This window comes from Martes martes (assembly GCF_963455335.1).
Source record: "Martes martes genome assembly, chromosome: 6".
Classification (NCBI taxonomy): Eukaryota; Metazoa; Chordata; class Mammalia; order Carnivora; family Mustelidae; genus Martes; species Martes martes.
This window is the reverse complement of record NC_137893.1, coordinates 145,532,061-145,550,292: the sequence shown is the minus strand read 5'-3', so window position 1 is coordinate 145,550,292 and position 18,232 is coordinate 145,532,061. Positions and strand designations below refer to the sequence as shown.

Genomic DNA, 18,232 nt, shown 5'->3' with positions numbered 1-18,232 from the left:
AAACTGTAGGGACCCCAAACAATACTAGTGTCAAGATCTCCATGTTAGTTATTTCAGAACTTTGTATACACCTCATCATCTGTGGCCAGAAATAATATGGGATTAAAATGATATTATCATATCATATCACACCATATTTGTGGTCCCCAAGTATTGGCGACATACATACAGCAACAATCTCAGTGGGTCAAATGGGAAAGAAGTAGGGGAATCATCAGGGGCACCAGAAGCCAGGTTCTCAGTGTGGTAGAGCATTCCAGGAGAGTACAGCTCTGAGATGACCCACATGGGTGGTGGTTCAACAACGATGACAATAAACCATGTGCCAACCACTTGCTGGGTGCCAGACATGAGCAGTCTACGGAACTCTTCTCATCCTTGATGCCGGTGTGGCGGCAGTTGTGGGGCTGGTTATTATTATTAATAATGGTTAAGAAACTGAAATACACAAATTTGCTCCTGGTGGCATTTGGCACATCGCGTAAATCATGAGCCTGGATTTGAACTTGGCAATGCCTAGCTCCAAAGCCAGCACTCTTAAACCGGCACCCAGCAAGCACTCTAGATCCTTGTAATGGACAGTTCCACACCTTAAGCGCAGTGCACATGTTGTGATGAGCCAAGAGGGAATAATGACCCTCCCTATACCCGACCCTGATGGAATGGCCTGGCTTTGGTTTGCTTGTTGCCCACTGCTTATATGTTTCAAAAGGGTCTCTTTCTCTTGGCTGACACCTGCATATTACCCTGACAGGTGAAAAACATCAGGGGGAAAGAACACAATGGCAGAGTCGAGTGCCACACTGGGGAAGAGGAAGTGCTCCCAAGATAGGCAAGTGGATGAGAAGCCCGTTTGCAAGAAAGGTAAATGCAGCTGTGACCGCTTGGTTTTAGGATTCTGTGGTGGGTTCTTTATGGGCAGTGTCATAATACAAATTACACCACCTTGTAAGTCATTTAATTCTTTTTTAAAATCAGATAATATTAATGCATGTTTTTCAAATATATGAAGAAAATAAATACCACTGTACTAAAAAAACAAGCCTTTTGGGCAACCCCCTCAGGTCCCCTCCCTCCTCAGGAGCTTTGTACTATCACTTTGCTATTGCTCAATAAACCTTGCTTTTGTTACCCACCAAAAAATAAATAAATAAATAAATACAATAAAAACGAAGTCTTTTATTTTTGATGATTATCTTCTAATCTTGGTACATATGCATTTACCTTTTTTTGATAATTGCTACCAAATTTGTATACACCTAGCATTATGTATTCTGCTTGTCATTGCATAACAATATTGTAAATATAATTGCATTGCTTAATTAGGTAAATTCAGAACATTTTAGTTTGACCACACACACCTTTCCATATTGCTTTATAATACTCAATCATTCTTCTTAAAGGATGCATATTATTATTCTAATATGTCCAATAGATAAAGCATTATTTACCTGAAAAATCTTATGGTTGGATATTTAAGTTAGAGTTTTGTTTTGCTAGTTAGCTATTTTACATATATGTTTTATACATATATAATATATCTGTATTTTATATATATATATAACACGTGTCTACAGTTGGAATTATTATTTCCTCAGTGTTTATTCCTAAGAAATTTAAAATTTTGAGGCAAAGGGCATAACTATTTCATTTCCACTGGCCACTACAGAGACCTTAGTTTTTCATCTGAATAAAAGTGAAGCCACATAGAAGATTTTGAGTGGAAGAGGGGGTGATCTAACGTATGCTTTGACTAGAACACTCCAATTGCTGTATTGAAGATTGACTGGAAGCAGGAAATCAAGTTAAAGGCTATTGCAGAAATCCAAGCAGGAGCTCTTGGTAGCTAGAACCCACTGGAAGCAGCTCCAAACCAAAAGACAAAAACGGCCCTGGTGAGAAGGGGTTTGAGTCTATACACATTTTCAGTGTAAAGACAACAGTATGTTCCGGATAAATAGGATCTAACATGCGAAACAAAGAAATCAAGGATAATTGCAAAGTATGCGCAAGGTTGGGATTTCTGTCCGCTGAGCTGAGAAACAACCTGGGTGAAACGAGCTGGGGGGGTGGGGAACTCAGACCTTCAGTTTAGAATCTGTTATGTTTGATTTTTTTTGATTCGTTGATCAATTGATTTTTAGTGGAACAAAAGATGACACATCTCAAAATCAACGGCATCTCTAATTTGACAAAATGCACTGTTACTGTATTATATCTAGACTTTATTTTTATTTACAATATAAGATATTGTTCCAACTCCATTTCTCCATATAGTTAATCAGTTATCTCAGAATCACTTACTATATAATTTAGATCTCCTCCATCAATTGCCACAATGTCCTTTACTCATGTATGATTTCTTTGCATGTTTTTCTACTGTTCCTTAGATTTTTCTGCTTATTGATGTCTGATTTTACTCATGAAAATTTCATTGCAGCATAATGCAAATATCTTTCAATGCTTGCCCTCCCTTCTAAAAAAAAACCCTCTTGTATAGTCTATTAATATATATAACTCACCTTTATTATTTTTTGCCTACTGTATTCATTTTCTTTTTTTTTTTAAGATTTTATTCATTTATTTGTCAGAGAGAGAGAGAGAGCGAGAGAGCGAGCACAGGCAGAGGGAGAAGCAGGCTCCCCGCTGAGCAAGGAGCCCGACGCGGGACTCGATTCCAGGACCCCGGGACCATGACCTGAGCCGAAGGCAGCCACTTAACCAACTGAGCCACCCAGGCGTCCCCTGTATTCATTTTCTATTCCTGTATACATATTACCACAAACTTACTGGTCTAAAATGACGCACATTTATTATGTTATATAATCTGTGGGTCAGAGTTTAAGACATGCTTTGGTTTAGTTGGTTGTTCTCTGCATCTCACAAGGCTGCAATCAAGGAGTTGGCCAGGGTGCCTTCTCAACTGGAGGCTAGACTGGGGAAGGTTCCACTTCCAAGCTCATTCAGGTTGTTAGGAGAATTCATCTCCTTACAGCTATACAGCTGAAGGCCCTGGTTTGGGTCGGATTTTGGCTAGAGGTTACTCTCTTGTCCTAGGGGTAGCCCATAGTTCCTTACCGTGTGGGCTTCACCAACTTTCTGTTTACTTTATTAAGCCCATGAGGAAAGGATCTAGCTTCAGTTTGCTAAGATGGAGTCTTATATAATGTAATCACGAGAGGGCATCCCCTCACTTTCGCTGGCTAGAAGCAACTCATAGGTCTTGCCGCCATTCAGGTGGAGGGGATTACACAAATTCGTGAACACCATGAGGTGAGCAACACTGGAGTCACCATAGGATTTGTTTGTCACATTAAGTTAAAAAACAAGTCTCCTCGACTGTGATTATAGTATTGAATTCTTTGACATAAGATTCTAGTTTCAAAAGTCCATGACTTCATGGTACCAGGGCTCTCTTCCAGTGGTTAAGTATCATAACTCCAAGATATGTATTAATTTGCACACACTCTCTCTCTCACACACAGACACACAAACTCAGACATTCTCAGGTAATCCTTAAAAGGGCAATCCTTAAGGGCAATCCTTAAAAATATTTCAGTCAGCATGACACTGGCACCAACCTATTAGGTGGACATGGCCGGAACTACTCATTCAGAATGGACACAGGACAGAAACCATCCTTAAGGACACATATAATAGCAAGGAATACTTACTACTCAGCAAGCATCAGGCTTAGCCTTTTAAATATATCCTCTAGTTAGTCTTTCAGTAATCTAATAGGGCAGATGTTTGACCCCCTCATTTGTGAGCCATTAGCCTCTTGGTTCACTGGTACTACTTTTCAGTAGCCTTTGGTCTTTAGGACCCCTGGGCAACTTGGAGAAATCAGAGACACCAAGAACTCATGAATTAGTAGTTGATTTGATTGACATAGAGATCACTACTTGGCCTTGAATCAGGAAGGAAAATCCTTATAAAAATATTATATTTGAGCTTCTCACTCATCAAAATTCTGCCCCCACCTTCACTACAAAGGCTTCTGCTACATTTAAAGAGAAAACAGCATGGCTTTTTTTTTTTTTTAAAGATTTTATTTATTTATTTGACAGGCAGAGATCACAAGTAGGCAGAGAGGCAGGCATAGAGAGAGAGAGAGGAAGAGAGAGAGAGGGAAGCAGGCTCCCTGCTGAGCAGAGAGCCCGATGCGGGGCTCGATCCCAGGACCCTGAGACCATGACCTGAGCCAAAGGCAGACGCTTAACCAACTGAACCACCCAGGTGCCCCAACAGCATGGCTTTTTGAGGAAGGCTCTTTTGTTATCTCAAGGTGACTCCCTCCTTGAAGTTATGAGGACTTTTTGAAGACACAGGGTGTCGACCTTCTATTCTACACCATATAGCCATATAAACCCCACAGATGGGTGCACTTGGTTTATGGCAAACGTATTCACATGGTGTCATCCAGGACAAAGGAAAAGCCATCATATACTTGTGGTACAATGTTTAAGAGCATAGACACCTGACCTACACCGTTAGCTGGTCTCTCTATACCTATGTGAAACATAGGTACATCTGTAAAATAGGGATAGTAGTAGTAGCTTCCTCAAAGGTTTGTGTAAGGATTAAGTGAATTGATCCTCAGTCATTATGTTACATGAGTTATCAGGACCATCTGACACACTTGCTGACTCCCTTCTCCCTAAAACCATTTTCCCCTTGGCTTCCAGGATACCACACTCTCCTGGTTTTCTTCCAAACCCTCTGGCCATTCCCTGGCCATTTGGCTCAGGTCATGGTCCCAGAGTCCTGGGAATGAGTCCCACATCAGGCTCCCTACTCAGTGGGAATCCTCTTCTCTGCCGCACCCCTGGCTCGTGCTCAATTTCTCTCTCAAATTAAAAAAAATTTTTTTAAATAAAAATAAATAAAAGCACCTTTGGTTCAACTCAGTGATTTCCTCCTTTTGTATCTTCCTTTCCTAAAGCCAGCAGAGTGCCATTTAAACCATCAAGGGATGGCCTGTGGTATTTTTCTGTATTACAACTTGTGAGAAACAAATGATGGCTTAATGAGGAAAGCCCTAATGTCACATTATAATCGTTCTAGGTCTAAGCTTATGCTCCACTCACTATGGGATAGACTTTACCATGCACATGTGCAACTTGGTAACGACGGCACGGAGTACTGTCATAAACATCACCATGGTAGCCATGGTCAACAGCACAGACCATTGGTTCCAGTTTAATGACTCTACCGAGGGGCTGCCTGGTGACTCATTTGGTGGCCCGAATAACGCCCCAGACAGTCTCCCTGCAGGGGTATGCAATGCAAGATTGAAGCTGTGCTCTTGTTTTTGTTGTTCATTTCTTTGAATGCTTTTTTTTGGGGGGGGGGCTTCTATGTTAAAAAATTGTATTGGGGGAAATAGTGATGTGAAAGCAAGTGAAAGATCTAATAAGGTTTTTTCAGTTATGATAGCACCTTCCTGCAAATAGCTCACCAGAGCGTTCTCTTGTCTCTTTAAGGTCCCTGTGTACAACTGGAGCGCTCAAATTCAGGGCATCATCTTTAGTTCTCTCAGCTATGGCTTGATACCAATGATGTTTCTCAGTGGATACCTGGCTGGAAGAGTAGGAACAAAGAGAGTGGTTGGTGTTTCTTTGTTTGCAACCTCACTCTTCACTATCTTCACCCCTCTGGCAGCCGAGCTGGGACTAGTTTCCCTCATTGTAACTCGAATTGCACAGAGCATAGGCCAGGTATCCAGATATTTTACAACTATGAGCTGGATGGGAGTTTCCACATGGCACCACACATCAAGAGCTCTAACTATGTTAATTTCAGGGATCAGTATTAGGGGGTCAGCACTCACTGTGGGAGAAATGGGGTCCTCCACATGAACGAAATCGACTCTGCTCCATCAGTTTATCAGGTAAAAACACAGAACTGAAATGAGTACATTACCATGCAACATCTGCACCCTGGGTTAGTTGATAACTTTTCTATTGAATGTTTCTTTGTCTTCTCCTCAGTGTTAAGCAGGTATTTATAAATTAGGGAGATGGATCCTTTGTGACAGGACTTTCAGTTGTTTTTTCCCCAAATTGTCATTTGTAACATGACTTTGCTTATAATGATTTTTCCTATTCTGAAAGAAACATATTTTTGTGTAAATTGATCATTCTTTCCTTTTATGGATTCTAGATAAAAGCATCCACCTGTGTTTTTTCTTGAACTTGCATGATTTCATTTTTTATAGCTAAATTTCTGATATATTGGAGTCTATTTTAGAATTCTATGTATAAAGTATGCATTCAACTTAATCTTTGGAATTTCTCTTAGCTTACTGAGAACTGCTTTCTGATTGTGATATGCTTAGGCAGTGTATCTGAAAGGAATATTCTGAAGAAAGAAGTCTATATAATTTTGGGGAAGAATGAAAAATGGAAAGAATAGAGCTAACAAACATGAAATTGGTCAAGTAGGTGCTGGGTAAGAAAAGAAGGGTAACTCTCCAGCTAACTAATGGATACCAAGAGAGCCAAGGACTCTTCAGCCCAGAAAACAAACAAGCCCCCCACCCCGCCACTTACAAACACACACAGCCTGACCGACTTCATACCCCCACAGAGCCCTTTATAATCTTGGAGGATTATTTTCAATCACCAGAGCTTGTATTCAGTATTCACTGATAGGGAAAGAGTCCACCAACTTGGACAAAGGAAATTCACATCAGCTATCTCAACTGACTAATGGAGCTTCTAAGTTTAACATCCCCTGCCCCCAATCATCGAACACTTGAAAGAAACCAAGAGCACAAAAGAGAAAGACCAAACTCAAAAACTGTAAGAATGAATCCAAATGAAGGAGAAATTAAAAGAAAATTTTACATGATTAACAAATAACATGGGAGAGATCCCAGCAAATATGTATAGTAACATTTATTTAAAAAGAAAAAAAAAACTGTCAAAAAGGCATTGGAGAGGATGTGGAGAAAAGAGAATCCTTGTGCCCTATTAATGGGAATGTAAATTGGTGCAGCAACTGTGGAAAACAGTACGGAGATTCCTCAAAAAACTAAAAATAAGAGTCCCATACAACACAGTTATTCCTGTTCTGGGTATTTACCTGAGGAAAATGAAAAACACTCATTCAAAAGATATTTGCACTCATATCTTGCAGCAATCTTTACAACAGCAAAAGATATGGAAGCAATCCGAGCGTCCATCAATAGATGGATGGCAGGAGAAGATGTGGTATAGACATCATGGAACATTATTTAGTCATAAAAAAGAATGAAATCTTGCCGTTTGCAGCAATATGGATGGACCCAGAGCTGTATTATGCTAAGTGATATAAGTCAGAGAAAGACAATGACCATATGATTTCCCTTATATGTGGAATGTAAAAAACCAACCAACCAACCAAATAACAGTAACAATAGGAAAGACAGACAGACTCATAAATAAAGAGAACAAACTAGTGGTTGCCAGAAGTGGGAGGGTGGGGGGAGTGGGGGGGATCAGTCAAATAGGTGTGAAGGGGATTAAGAGATACAAACTTCCAGTTATAAAATAAATAACCATGGGAATGAAAAGTACAACGTAGGGAATAGAGTCAATAAAATTACTATTGTATGGTGATAGAGGGTTACTACACTTACTGTGTTTATTTTGCAATGTGTGACATTGTCAAATCACTATATTGTACACCTGAAACTAACATACGTCAACTATACTTCAACTAAAAGTGTGAAAAAATAATTAGAAAATAGATGGTTGTAAAATAGTTGTTGATAAAATAATATCAGTGCTAGTATTTTTAACTGCAATGAATGGTCTGAATACCTAAATGAAGGAAGATGACCATCAAATTAGCAAATTGGACAAGTAAGTTGAGAGATTATCCCAGAACACAATACAAGAATCAGAAGATGGAAAGCATGCAGGAAACGTTTAAAATCTTGGAAAGAAGACAGCTCCCTTCTCTCTCATTTCCTGTTATATAGGCATAGAGCTACTGGAATAGGACGACTGACTGTCTAGAAGTCTCAGGAATCCACAAGTCTGCAAGTTCCAGAGGCTTCCTTGCTTTTGGTGTTAGGGGAATACCTTAGTGTCTCCAAACAGGTAGTCTTCACTGGCCTCTAGAAACCTTTTCTGGTTCAGAGAACACAAAGCCAAGGCCATCTGAGGGGCCAATGGGAAGCCACTGGAGGAACCCACTGGCAGGTGGAGTGGGCTAAGCCTGTAAGAACTCAGTAGTTCTTATAGAAATGGCCATTTCTGGGTGCACCTGGGTGGCTCAGTGGGTTAAAGCCTCTGCCTTCGGCTCAGGTCATGATCCCGGGGTCCTGGGATCGAGCCCCGCATCGGGCTCTCGGCTCGGCAGGGAGCCTGCTTCCCTCTCTCTCTCTCTCTGTCTCTGCCTGCCTCTCTGCCTACTTGTGACCTCTGTCTGTCAAATAAATAAATAAAAAGAGTCTCTTATGGTTTGTTAAAAAAAAAAAAAAGAAAAGAAATGGCCATTTCTGGTGATTCTAGGGATTTCAGCAGGCTGCCCTGGTCAGCAGAATGACTCAGCCTGTGAGGCTGAAGGACTATTCCCAGAAAACACCCAAAAGAAGAAGGGCCCAGGTACTGCCAGGCTCTAGGACAGCACATACTCTATCTTCCTCTCCAGGGAACCACAGAGGCACATCTATAAGCAGGAAACTTTCTAACCACTTACAGAAAAAAGACTAAGCAGATAAATATCTGAGCAGCTCATATCTGAGGTGACAGAAACACATACACACACACACACACACACACACACACACATTTAGTCTGAAGACAATGCAACAACATACAGCAGTGAAAATGGGGAAAAAAAAACACTGCAACTGCACACAGCAACATGGCTAAGTGTTAGAAACACAAATGCTGGATGAACAAAGCATGTCTATTGTGGTGGAAAATCACCTTGATGCAATTTTAGCCCCAAGTACACTACCCGGCAAGCTATCCCAGTGATCATGGTACAGATGGGCTCACAGGCCAAATGGGGTGCTCTGTTGTCCAGTTAAACTCCTCTAAAACTCACAGTGAAATGGAAAATGGAAAAATGGGGTAAAATAACACACTTAAGATACACTTTGCAATGTCCTAAAGAGAACAGCCAGGATGTTAACTTTAATAATAATTTTAATAAAATTCAGAAAAGACAAACATACCCTTGAGGTATACACATACACATACACATGGGGTTCAAGTTGCGTAAACAGGTGATAGTTTAAGCATTAATTTACAATACATATAAATCAAATGCTAGCTATGAACTATGAGTGGAGATCGAATGAACTCGGCAGAAATACGGCAAAGAACAAGACATACTAAAATCTCTCAGGATTCAGATGGTAGGGGCGCCTGGGTGGCTCAGTGGGTTAAAGCCTCTGCCTTTGGCTCAGGTCATGATCTCAGGGTCCTGGGATCGAGCCCCGCATCGGGCTCTCTGCTCAGCGGGGAGACTGCTTCCCCCCCCACCCCCCCACCCCACCGCCTGCCTCTCTGCCTATTTGTGATCTCTGTCAAATAATTTTCTTAAAAAAAGATTCTATTAAAAAAAAAAAAAGATACAGATGGTATTTGGTGTTTGAAGACCTTGGTTGAATGTGATCACCCAGAGAAGAAACCCAAGGAAATAGTCCCATGACCCTCCAATCTCTGGGCCCCAGAGGAGAAGGAGAGGTAGCGGGGACTGGGAAGCCTCCCAGGGGCCCTTGGACAACATTCAGTCTGAGGTGACAGGTCCATGGACCCACCTGCTGCTGGTCTGGAGAAAACGATGGTGGACGTAGCAAGCCAGAGGTCCTGAAAGGCCTTGACAAGGGTGGAAGGGCAGGGAGTGGAAGCACAAAAGGAGCAGAAACTGTCAAAGCACATGGAAGGAGTTCTGAAGAGGTGGAAAGTTTTGTTTGGTTTTGAGCCCAGGCTGCATAAAGGAAGATAAATCTGCATATGTGGATGGTTGAGAACAGAGAGCCAAGGAATTAAGCGAGGGTACAGACGTGAGGGTGCCTCCTCTGTGAATGGCCTGGGCCTGGGCCAGACTGGAGGAGACGCGGTCCAGGGGTCCAGAGGGATCTGGTCTTGGATGGTTGCGGGAACTTGTCCCCTACTGTAACTGGAGTAAAAGCAGAGTGTTCAAGGGGAACGTGAAGATTTGGTGGACTTCATGGTAGAAAAGGTACTGAAATGTTGAAGATGTTCAGTGTTCTCAAGGAGATGAGGGGAAAAAAAAACAGTATTTTTGGCCATTTAGTTTGGTACAGCCTTTTTGTAAGATACTTTGACAGTATCCATCAAAATGAAAAATGCGCAAAGTGGTCAAGCAAGGCCACTGGTGACAGCCTGTTGTACCAAAATAAATTATACTTATGTTCAGAAATAACACCTTAGTTTCAAAAAAGTTGTAAAAAGGAAGTGTGCCCTACTATGTATGAGAATACTCTGTGAGGTCAGGGAAATTAAAACAATGCTACTGGCCCCTTCACAGGCAAATTGAGCTTTCTGCCTGCATGGGGGACACATGCCTTTACAGAGAGGTAGGTGTGTGTGTCAGTATATATTAGAGATGTCTGCAGAGAAGAAAGGAATGCAACTCTACACCACATAATGGGGACTAGTTAACATTAGAGACCAGAATGGGAATGGGTTTTGGGGCACATGAGGGGAACTTTGGTTCTTTGTGGTAATTTACTCTTACAATAAGCATACGTCACACGACTTGCGTAGGTATAAATTAAAATAGCACAGAAGGAAGAAGCATACCTGTCATCTGCCATGTTATTAGGGAACTGTCAGAAAAATGGAGAACATGTGGAGGGATACATCTGAAATTCACGTATTCCAATATGCCTGTCTCATTATGGTTGGTGACGCTGGTAACATCCATCATTCTGTTGGTGTCTCTCTAATGGTGGTCCGGAGCCTGACAGCTTACTCTCTCTTTGCAGGAACGATATTGGGAACCTTCACCATCATCCTCCTGGGTGGCATGATCTGCCAAACCCTTGGGTGGCCTTTTGCCTTCTATATCTTGGGTAAGCTACTGTCTCCCCAGCCCCAGAGAGGTGGTTCGTGAGAGAGGAAAGAAAGACGTGCCGCCACTACTGTGTGTTGTGTCTCCCGGGTGAGAGGCAAGCTTCCTATGGAGAGAAAGCACGGAACACCAGCAGGGTGAAGACAGTGAGGCACAATGACCTGTGAGAGGTGAGGTCTCAAAAAGGGCGCAGGACAAGGGAACTCCGCAGAAACAGAATCGAGGAGACAAAGCTAAAACTTGGAGAGAGGAGAGCGTGAGGCAGAAAAGAGGGAACAGGAAACCCGGCTCTCTGCAGGGTTCCTCCCCACCAACTTGATCCGCAGTGGAACACTCATCAGGACATGTGTGTGAAGACATCATCTGAGCCCAGAGCGGGGAAAATCACTGGAAAAGATTAAAGAACAGTATCCAGGACTTACAAAGAATCAGAGATAGTGTCTCTGACCCCAGGACAGGCTAGAAACACTTAGAGGTCAGAGGCCATTGGGCAGAACTCTCCCCATTGACTTCCTCGGTAATGCAGAATCCTTCGCTCCAGAGGAAGTGCTGTGGGGGTCCATCTGACAAATGAGGACACAAGACCTGAAAGACTGAAATGTTCCTATGTAATTAACCTGCATCCCAGACAAAAGCTCAAAAATATTCAGCACCCAACTTGGTGTAATTCTTAAGGTCTGCTTCCAGTCATAGATCGCCAGGTATGGGGGAAAAAAAAAAAAAGGCAGGAAAACACAATAACACAATCCAGAATATTAATAATAATAATAATAATAATAATAAATCAATGAAAACCAACCCAGAATGGACACAAATGTTAAGAATTAGCAGACAAGGGCATTAAAATAGACAGTTATTCTAACTCTGCTATAACCTAAGTCTATCTGTTCGGAAGTTAAGTGGAGATATGGAAAAAATCTTTTTTAAAAGACCCAAATCTAACTTCTGGAGATGAAAACTATACTAAATGGATGGAGTTAAAGACAGATTAAGGTACCTAAAATTAGCAGTATAAATCATCCAGAATGGACCACCCTGAGAAATAAAGTAATAGTGAATGAGATCAGGACAGAACAGTGTGTCATTTTCTTCATGTTTCCTGTCCTTGAGGCCCATGGACCTTCTTGGGTCTGTGAGTTTGTAGTTTTTATTGACTTAGGCAACTTATCACCCATTATTTCTTCTAAGACTCCTTCTGTTCTCCCATATCACTCCTCTGAGCATGCAAAGACCTTGCCCCGTGTATTTCTTCATCTGGCTGTTCGTCTCTCTCCTGTATGATATCCTTTATAACAAACTGGTAAGCATAAGTAAATGTTTTCCTGACTCTTGTGAGCTGACTTTGTTCCAATTAATTATCAAAACCGAGATGGGGATTGTAGGAACCTCCACCTGTGTAGTCAAGTCAGAAATGTGGGTGATATGGGGACCCCCTGCTTGTGACTGGCCTCTGAAGGAGGAGGGGCAGTCTTACGAGACTGAGCCCTCACCCTGTGGGGTCTGTGCTAACTACCAGAAGTTAGTGTCAAAACCGAGCCAAAGCTGGTGTCTACAGAGCATTGGAGAATTTCTTAAAAGTGTTAAAAGAAATAGTTTTCTTTTGGTAATATTAAAAAGGTTGAATTACCAAGTTTTCTGCCATCCCTAGGGTCTGTGATTTCCATTCACACAAATCAAGAAATGTATTTTTTTAAAAAAGAGGTTTCTAGAAAGCTAGTCTATTCATGTGAGGTTTTTTTTGAGAAATGGAAAGGGGATATTTTGAGCAAGGGCTTTTCCCAGGATTCAAATGTCCTGACAGAAAAGAAATTCACACAGAAAGCAGAACCAGGCTCAGTTCCCCAATTTACCCTCTGCTTGCAGGAGGCATCGGCTGTGTCTACTGCCTTCTCCGGTTTGTTCTGGTTTATGATGACCCCATCTCTCACCCATGGATAAACGTCACAGAAAGAGAATATATCATATCGTTCTTGGCCGACCAGATACACGTAAGGACTCCAAGCAACTCCAGAGAGCTGTGTCAGCCTCTGGATTTCTCAGGGAGCCTGAGGTGCAGATCTCACTGTTCTAATCAGTACATTTGTGTTCAGGTCAGCCCTTGTAAGCAGCCTCTTCCCATCAAGGCCATGCTCAGATCGCTACCACTTTGGTCCATGTGTCTGCGGCTTCAGCCATCAGTGGCTAATGATTACACTGATCGCCTACACACCAACTTACATCAACTCTGTGTTCAACATTAACGTGAGAGGTGTGAGTGCCTTTCCTTCCATGCCTTTCTCCAGTGCGCATGACCCACCAATCATTTTGTTTTCACAAATCATTCCTTCCAGAAAAGTTTATCCTTTACCCCTACCACAAAATCATCTAGGATTTAACACTAATGCTGGTAGCTTTTCTAAGGATATGATAGAAGAGTCTACTGACTTTCTTCAGACCATGAGATCTCAGGATTGTCAGTACGATGATCAGTGGTTTATCAACAAAAGGTGTGGGCTCACTGTCCCTGTTATGATGGTTTACTCGATTTTTTCCCCTTCAGAATGGGTTCCTGTCTGCCCTTCCCTTTCTCATCGCCTGGGTCACTGGTATACTAGGAGGCCAGCTGGCAGACTTCCTCCTGACCAAGAATTTTAGGCTCGTTACTGTGAGGAAAGTTGTCACATTTCTAGGTAAGAACAGGGTTTGAGGGTCAGAATGATTCGCAAAGCATCCAACAGCCAAAGATGTATCTCATTGTTTAATTTGTTCCACATTCCCTAGGAAATTTCCCATCTTCAGCGCTCCTTGTGGTTCTGCCCTACATCACCCCCAGCTACATCACAATGACCCTCTTGATCCTCTCGTGTGGACTGAGCTCCTTGTGTCAGTCAGGGATCTATATCAATGTCTTAGATATTGTCCCAAGGTAGGAGGGTAATCTCCACTCTTATATTCACGTATTCTGAAAAAGATGTAGCCCAAAGCTTTCTGGGAGCCCCAAACCTTGGGAAATAATAAATCATAGGCAAGGACCGCAGTTGATCCTGTGGCCATTTTTTGAGGTACGTGGGGGAGGGGTATTTTTTGATTTGTCTCAGTGCCTCTCATTGAACATACACAGTGCAAGTCCTTTTTGATGTAATTAGAAGAGCAGGGCTGAAGGACACTGTGAAGCGCCTCTGGATCTAGCCTGGAACATTCCTGTCACCCACAGACATTCCAGTTTTCTCATGGGAGCCACAAGGGGATTCGCATTCACAGCAGGAATCCTGACACCAACTGTCAATGGATTTCTCCTCGATCAGGTAGAGTTTTCTTGCCACAGATTCTTCAGATGCTCTGCCATCTAGATCTAGAGGTAGTGGCATAAAGATGCTATTCTCATTTTAGAAAACACAATTAATTGTGGGTCCCCTTTGTCATGAAGATCAACCTGGCAAAGAAAAATGTAGAACAATTTCCTTCAGTCTTTAAAACCGAAACCACACAGCCATACGGGTGTCATGAGATGATGATTCTGTGCATAGAGGCAACTTGCCATGTCTTCTGCAACATTCTGGAATTTTCACTTGCACAACCATCCCCAAGCAAAGGGATAATTAAAACAGATGTGGTGGAGTGTGGGACACATGCAGGCATCATTATAGGAATATTGTATGCAGGAATATCACTTAATTACTGATTCTCACACCCACTATGAGGATGGTATGTTATTACCCTCACTTCCTGATGATTACGCTGAAAATCTGATAGAATAAGTCTTTCCACTAAGAGGATATAGAATCAGAATTCTTCCTTTTTAGACCTGTCTAGCCCCAAGCCTGCAATGTTGCCACCATGACATTGCAAAGCAAGAAAAAAACACTCAGCGTGTTTGATGTTGTCATGATTTGAACAAAAGAGAAAACATACGGCACTTCGGTAAACCATGACAAATGCAGTTCTATAAGCTAATCGTAAAGGTCCCTAAATCCCATTTATTAAGACTATTCCAAACCCACTTTGAACATATTATTTCTATCCAACTACCAAGCTGCTTGCAGGGATGAATTTCTGCACGGAAACCCACTAGCAAACTATTAATACAGCCTCACAGAGAAAAGGATGAAAGGGGGTAATATTTACTTGAGCTTTTGTGTCCTCAGGACCCTGAATTTGGGTGGAGAAATGTCTTCTTGTTGTTATTTGCCATTAACCTATCAGGACTGATCACCTACCTTATATTTGGAGAAGCAGTTATCCAAGACTGGGCTAAAGAGAGGAAACTCACTCATTTATGAAGGTAAAGGATAGTGATTTCGTCTGTGGATTTAACAACAGAAGCACTATTTAAATCCTTAATTCGATGTCAGTTTTCTTCCTTAGTTATTCTACCTTGCTATGATGGAAAGTTATTAGACACCTTCCTGCACAAATGGGAAGACTTTGGTGTTAAAAATACCAACAGAAAGAACTTCTTTTGTCTGGTTCTTTTCAAATCTGAGATCCGTTCTCTATGTCATTAAGCTTTCTTTCTGAGAAAAATGTAAGAAGAATGAAAATTCCAATAAAGTGACAGCCAAGTACGAAGTTGTCATCCTCAATGAATTACCAGTGGATTCGGAGGAACTGCGAGATCAGAGCCCACAGGCCAGACTCCCAGTTTCTGGATCTCAAAACAGGAAACAATGTTTGGAAGCTCTTTGTCCAGGGTGGTAACCTCAGTAGGACGATGATTTTTCCATTTGTAAAAGCAAATGTTCATTTATATTTGTTGGACTAGTCATTGGCCCCATACCCCTCCCTTTGTATGATCCGCTCTTCATCCCATTTAGGCCCCAGGAGGCTGACCTGCACAGTTTCCGTCCACACTGCCTTGTCCCCGGGCTCCTGCTGGATTTTCAGCGGAGGCAGAAGAGTGAGGACAGGGGGTGTCCATCTCTAAAGTCCCTCCCTGTGGGATCGGCAGGTGGCTGATTCTTCCCCTGCAGTTCACAGCCGCTGGTCCATCCACACATTCTGGTGGCTTCTCTCTTCCCTGTCAGGACTTTCTTGGCCTGTGCCACATTCCCAGTCCTGTGTAAGTTGTCTCTCTTAACACTGTCTTCAAATGCACTACTGTGAGTCTGCTGTATTTTCCTTCTGGGCTCCAACTGATTCGGTGGTTGAATCATCTATAAAGCTCCCAACGGGAGAAGGAGCAGTATTTTTGTAAAATGGGAATGTGTAGGTGTCAACGGGTCAGAGCATGTACGGGGAGCCGGGGCTGTTTCCTTGGTTGCTTCCTGCGGCGATCTTCACCACGGAGACGGTAGAGCCATGAGGTTATTTCATGTTGAGGTGATGGGATAGGCATTGTTCTGAGTGAAAAACCAGGGCAAGTAAACAGAGGCCAAATCTGTGTACATTAAAAGACCATGACTGAGGTCTTGCTCTCATCTAGAATCTAGGAACCTGGGACACGAAAGTGAACTGGGCACAGTCACTATTCTCCAGTCTAACATACAGGACAGACAAAATGGCTGCCAGGCCACTGCCTTAGGCACAATAGCAAAGGGACATACAGACCCTTTGGGGGGAACACACAAGCGGTTCTGACCCCAAGTGGAAGAGCACAGTGAGGAATCTTCCGCCACAAGAAATTCCTGAGCTAAATGGGTTGTTTTACGGTGAGATTTCTCACACTGAAGCCCAACGCATGCAAAAGCATGGAGACAAGAAACAGGATGGATTCTGAAAGGAATGACCTGCCTCCATGGTCAGTGAGGAAAGAGCCAAAGATGAGATTAGGAGGGTGAGTGTGACCGGCACATGAAGGACGTGTTTGCTACGCTAGGGAGACCCTACAAGCAACAGTGACATGGAGAGAAGAAGAGAGACATCCGTAATGTTCAGGAGGTAAAGTTGAAAGGTCATGGTATTTGGTTAGATGGATGCCGAGGAATCTGGGTCTCTAATCTGAGAGATTGCAAATAGAGTGTCTGAACAACTAAGCCAGAGAATGCAGGAAGAGGAGTCTTTTTTAGAGGGAAAACAGTAAGTTGATGTGGGGCCATGTTGTGTCAGTGGTAATAATGAGGTAATCAAGTGGGCGTGTGTATTCGTTTCCTGGGTTGGCCATAACAAAGTGCTACAAACTGGGTGGCTGAAAAGCAGTAATTTATTGTCTCACAGTTGCAGAAGTCTGAATAGAGCAGCGGATTTGGTTCCTTCTCAGTGTTGAGGGAGAATCAGTTCTGTGCCTCTCTACTGGGAGCCTCAGGAACTCCTCAGTTTGTAGAAGTCTTTCCCCCTTTGTCTTCATATCGTCTTCCCTCTGTACATGTCTCTTTGTCAAAATTTCCCCTACTTGTAAGGATGTCCCATGTTAATGACAGGTTTTTTGTTTTTAGGGGGTTTTTTGAGAGAGAGAGAGAGAGAGAGAGCATGCCATACATGGAAGCTGGGGGAGGGGCAAGCAGAGAGAGAGAGACAATCTGAAGCAGGCTGCTCCACGCTCAGCACAGAATCTGACCCAGGCCTCCATCTCACAACCCTGAGATCATGACCTGAAATCAAGAGTCAGATGCTCAGCCCACTGAGCCACCCAGACATCCTGCTAAGGACAGGTTCTTAATGTCATTCTTGAGAGTACTAAGTGGATATGACCAACATGCTGAAGGCCCTAAGGGTCCAAGGCTGAGCCATGTGCTTCTGAGTCTCTGGTATAGGTACTTAACAAATACCTGATGAATCTTAATATAGGTACATTATCATAAAGCAAAAACATAATTCTATGTATTAGGAATCAAGATGTTTACTGTATGACAAAAATTCAGGAGCATAAAGTCAAAGAAGTTTTAAAAATCACTCTAACATTCAAATTGAATTGGAAATATCAGTCAGAATTTGTAATTTTTTTCTTAAAAAATAGTTCTTTTAAGTTCTTCTGCTGAAAGGACCTAGAAGCAATGAGACCTAGGAGCAAGGAGTACCTCGATGTTTGGAGTGTGGTCTCTGGCTGTTATCTGCTACTGAAAGGAACCAGCACTCCATAAGAAAGCCCAGGTTCCAGAACAGGAAATACACTAGAGAAGTCTGGAGTGTGTGTGTGTGTGTGTGTGTGTGTGTGTGTTAGAAAACAAGGAAGCTTTCCCAGACAACTAGGGTCAGGTCTTAATAGATAGAAACCAGCTGGAGTAGCCTCCTACTGGCCAGAGAAGGGACGATTTGAGCATCAAAAAACAGGGAC

The 18,232-nt window shown here is 42.4% G+C and overlaps 1 protein-coding gene across 1 annotated transcript; it reads left to right on the top strand.

Annotated features, from left to right (window-relative positions):
* Positions 1 to 782: 782 nt before the first annotated feature.
* On the top strand, positions 783 to 15,302 carry SLC17A3 (solute carrier family 17 member 3; the record flags this gene model as incomplete). Its single annotated transcript, XM_080805969.1, is given in 12 exon segments — positions 783 to 864; positions 5,068 to 5,279; positions 5,487 to 5,720; positions 5,806 to 5,893; positions 10,958 to 11,044; positions 12,907 to 13,031; positions 13,134 to 13,195; positions 13,197 to 13,293; positions 13,583 to 13,712; positions 13,804 to 13,948; positions 14,237 to 14,327; positions 15,168 to 15,302. Coding segments are annotated over 12 exon segments (1,488 nt in total).
* Between the last annotated feature and the right edge of the window lie 2,930 nt (positions 15,303 to 18,232).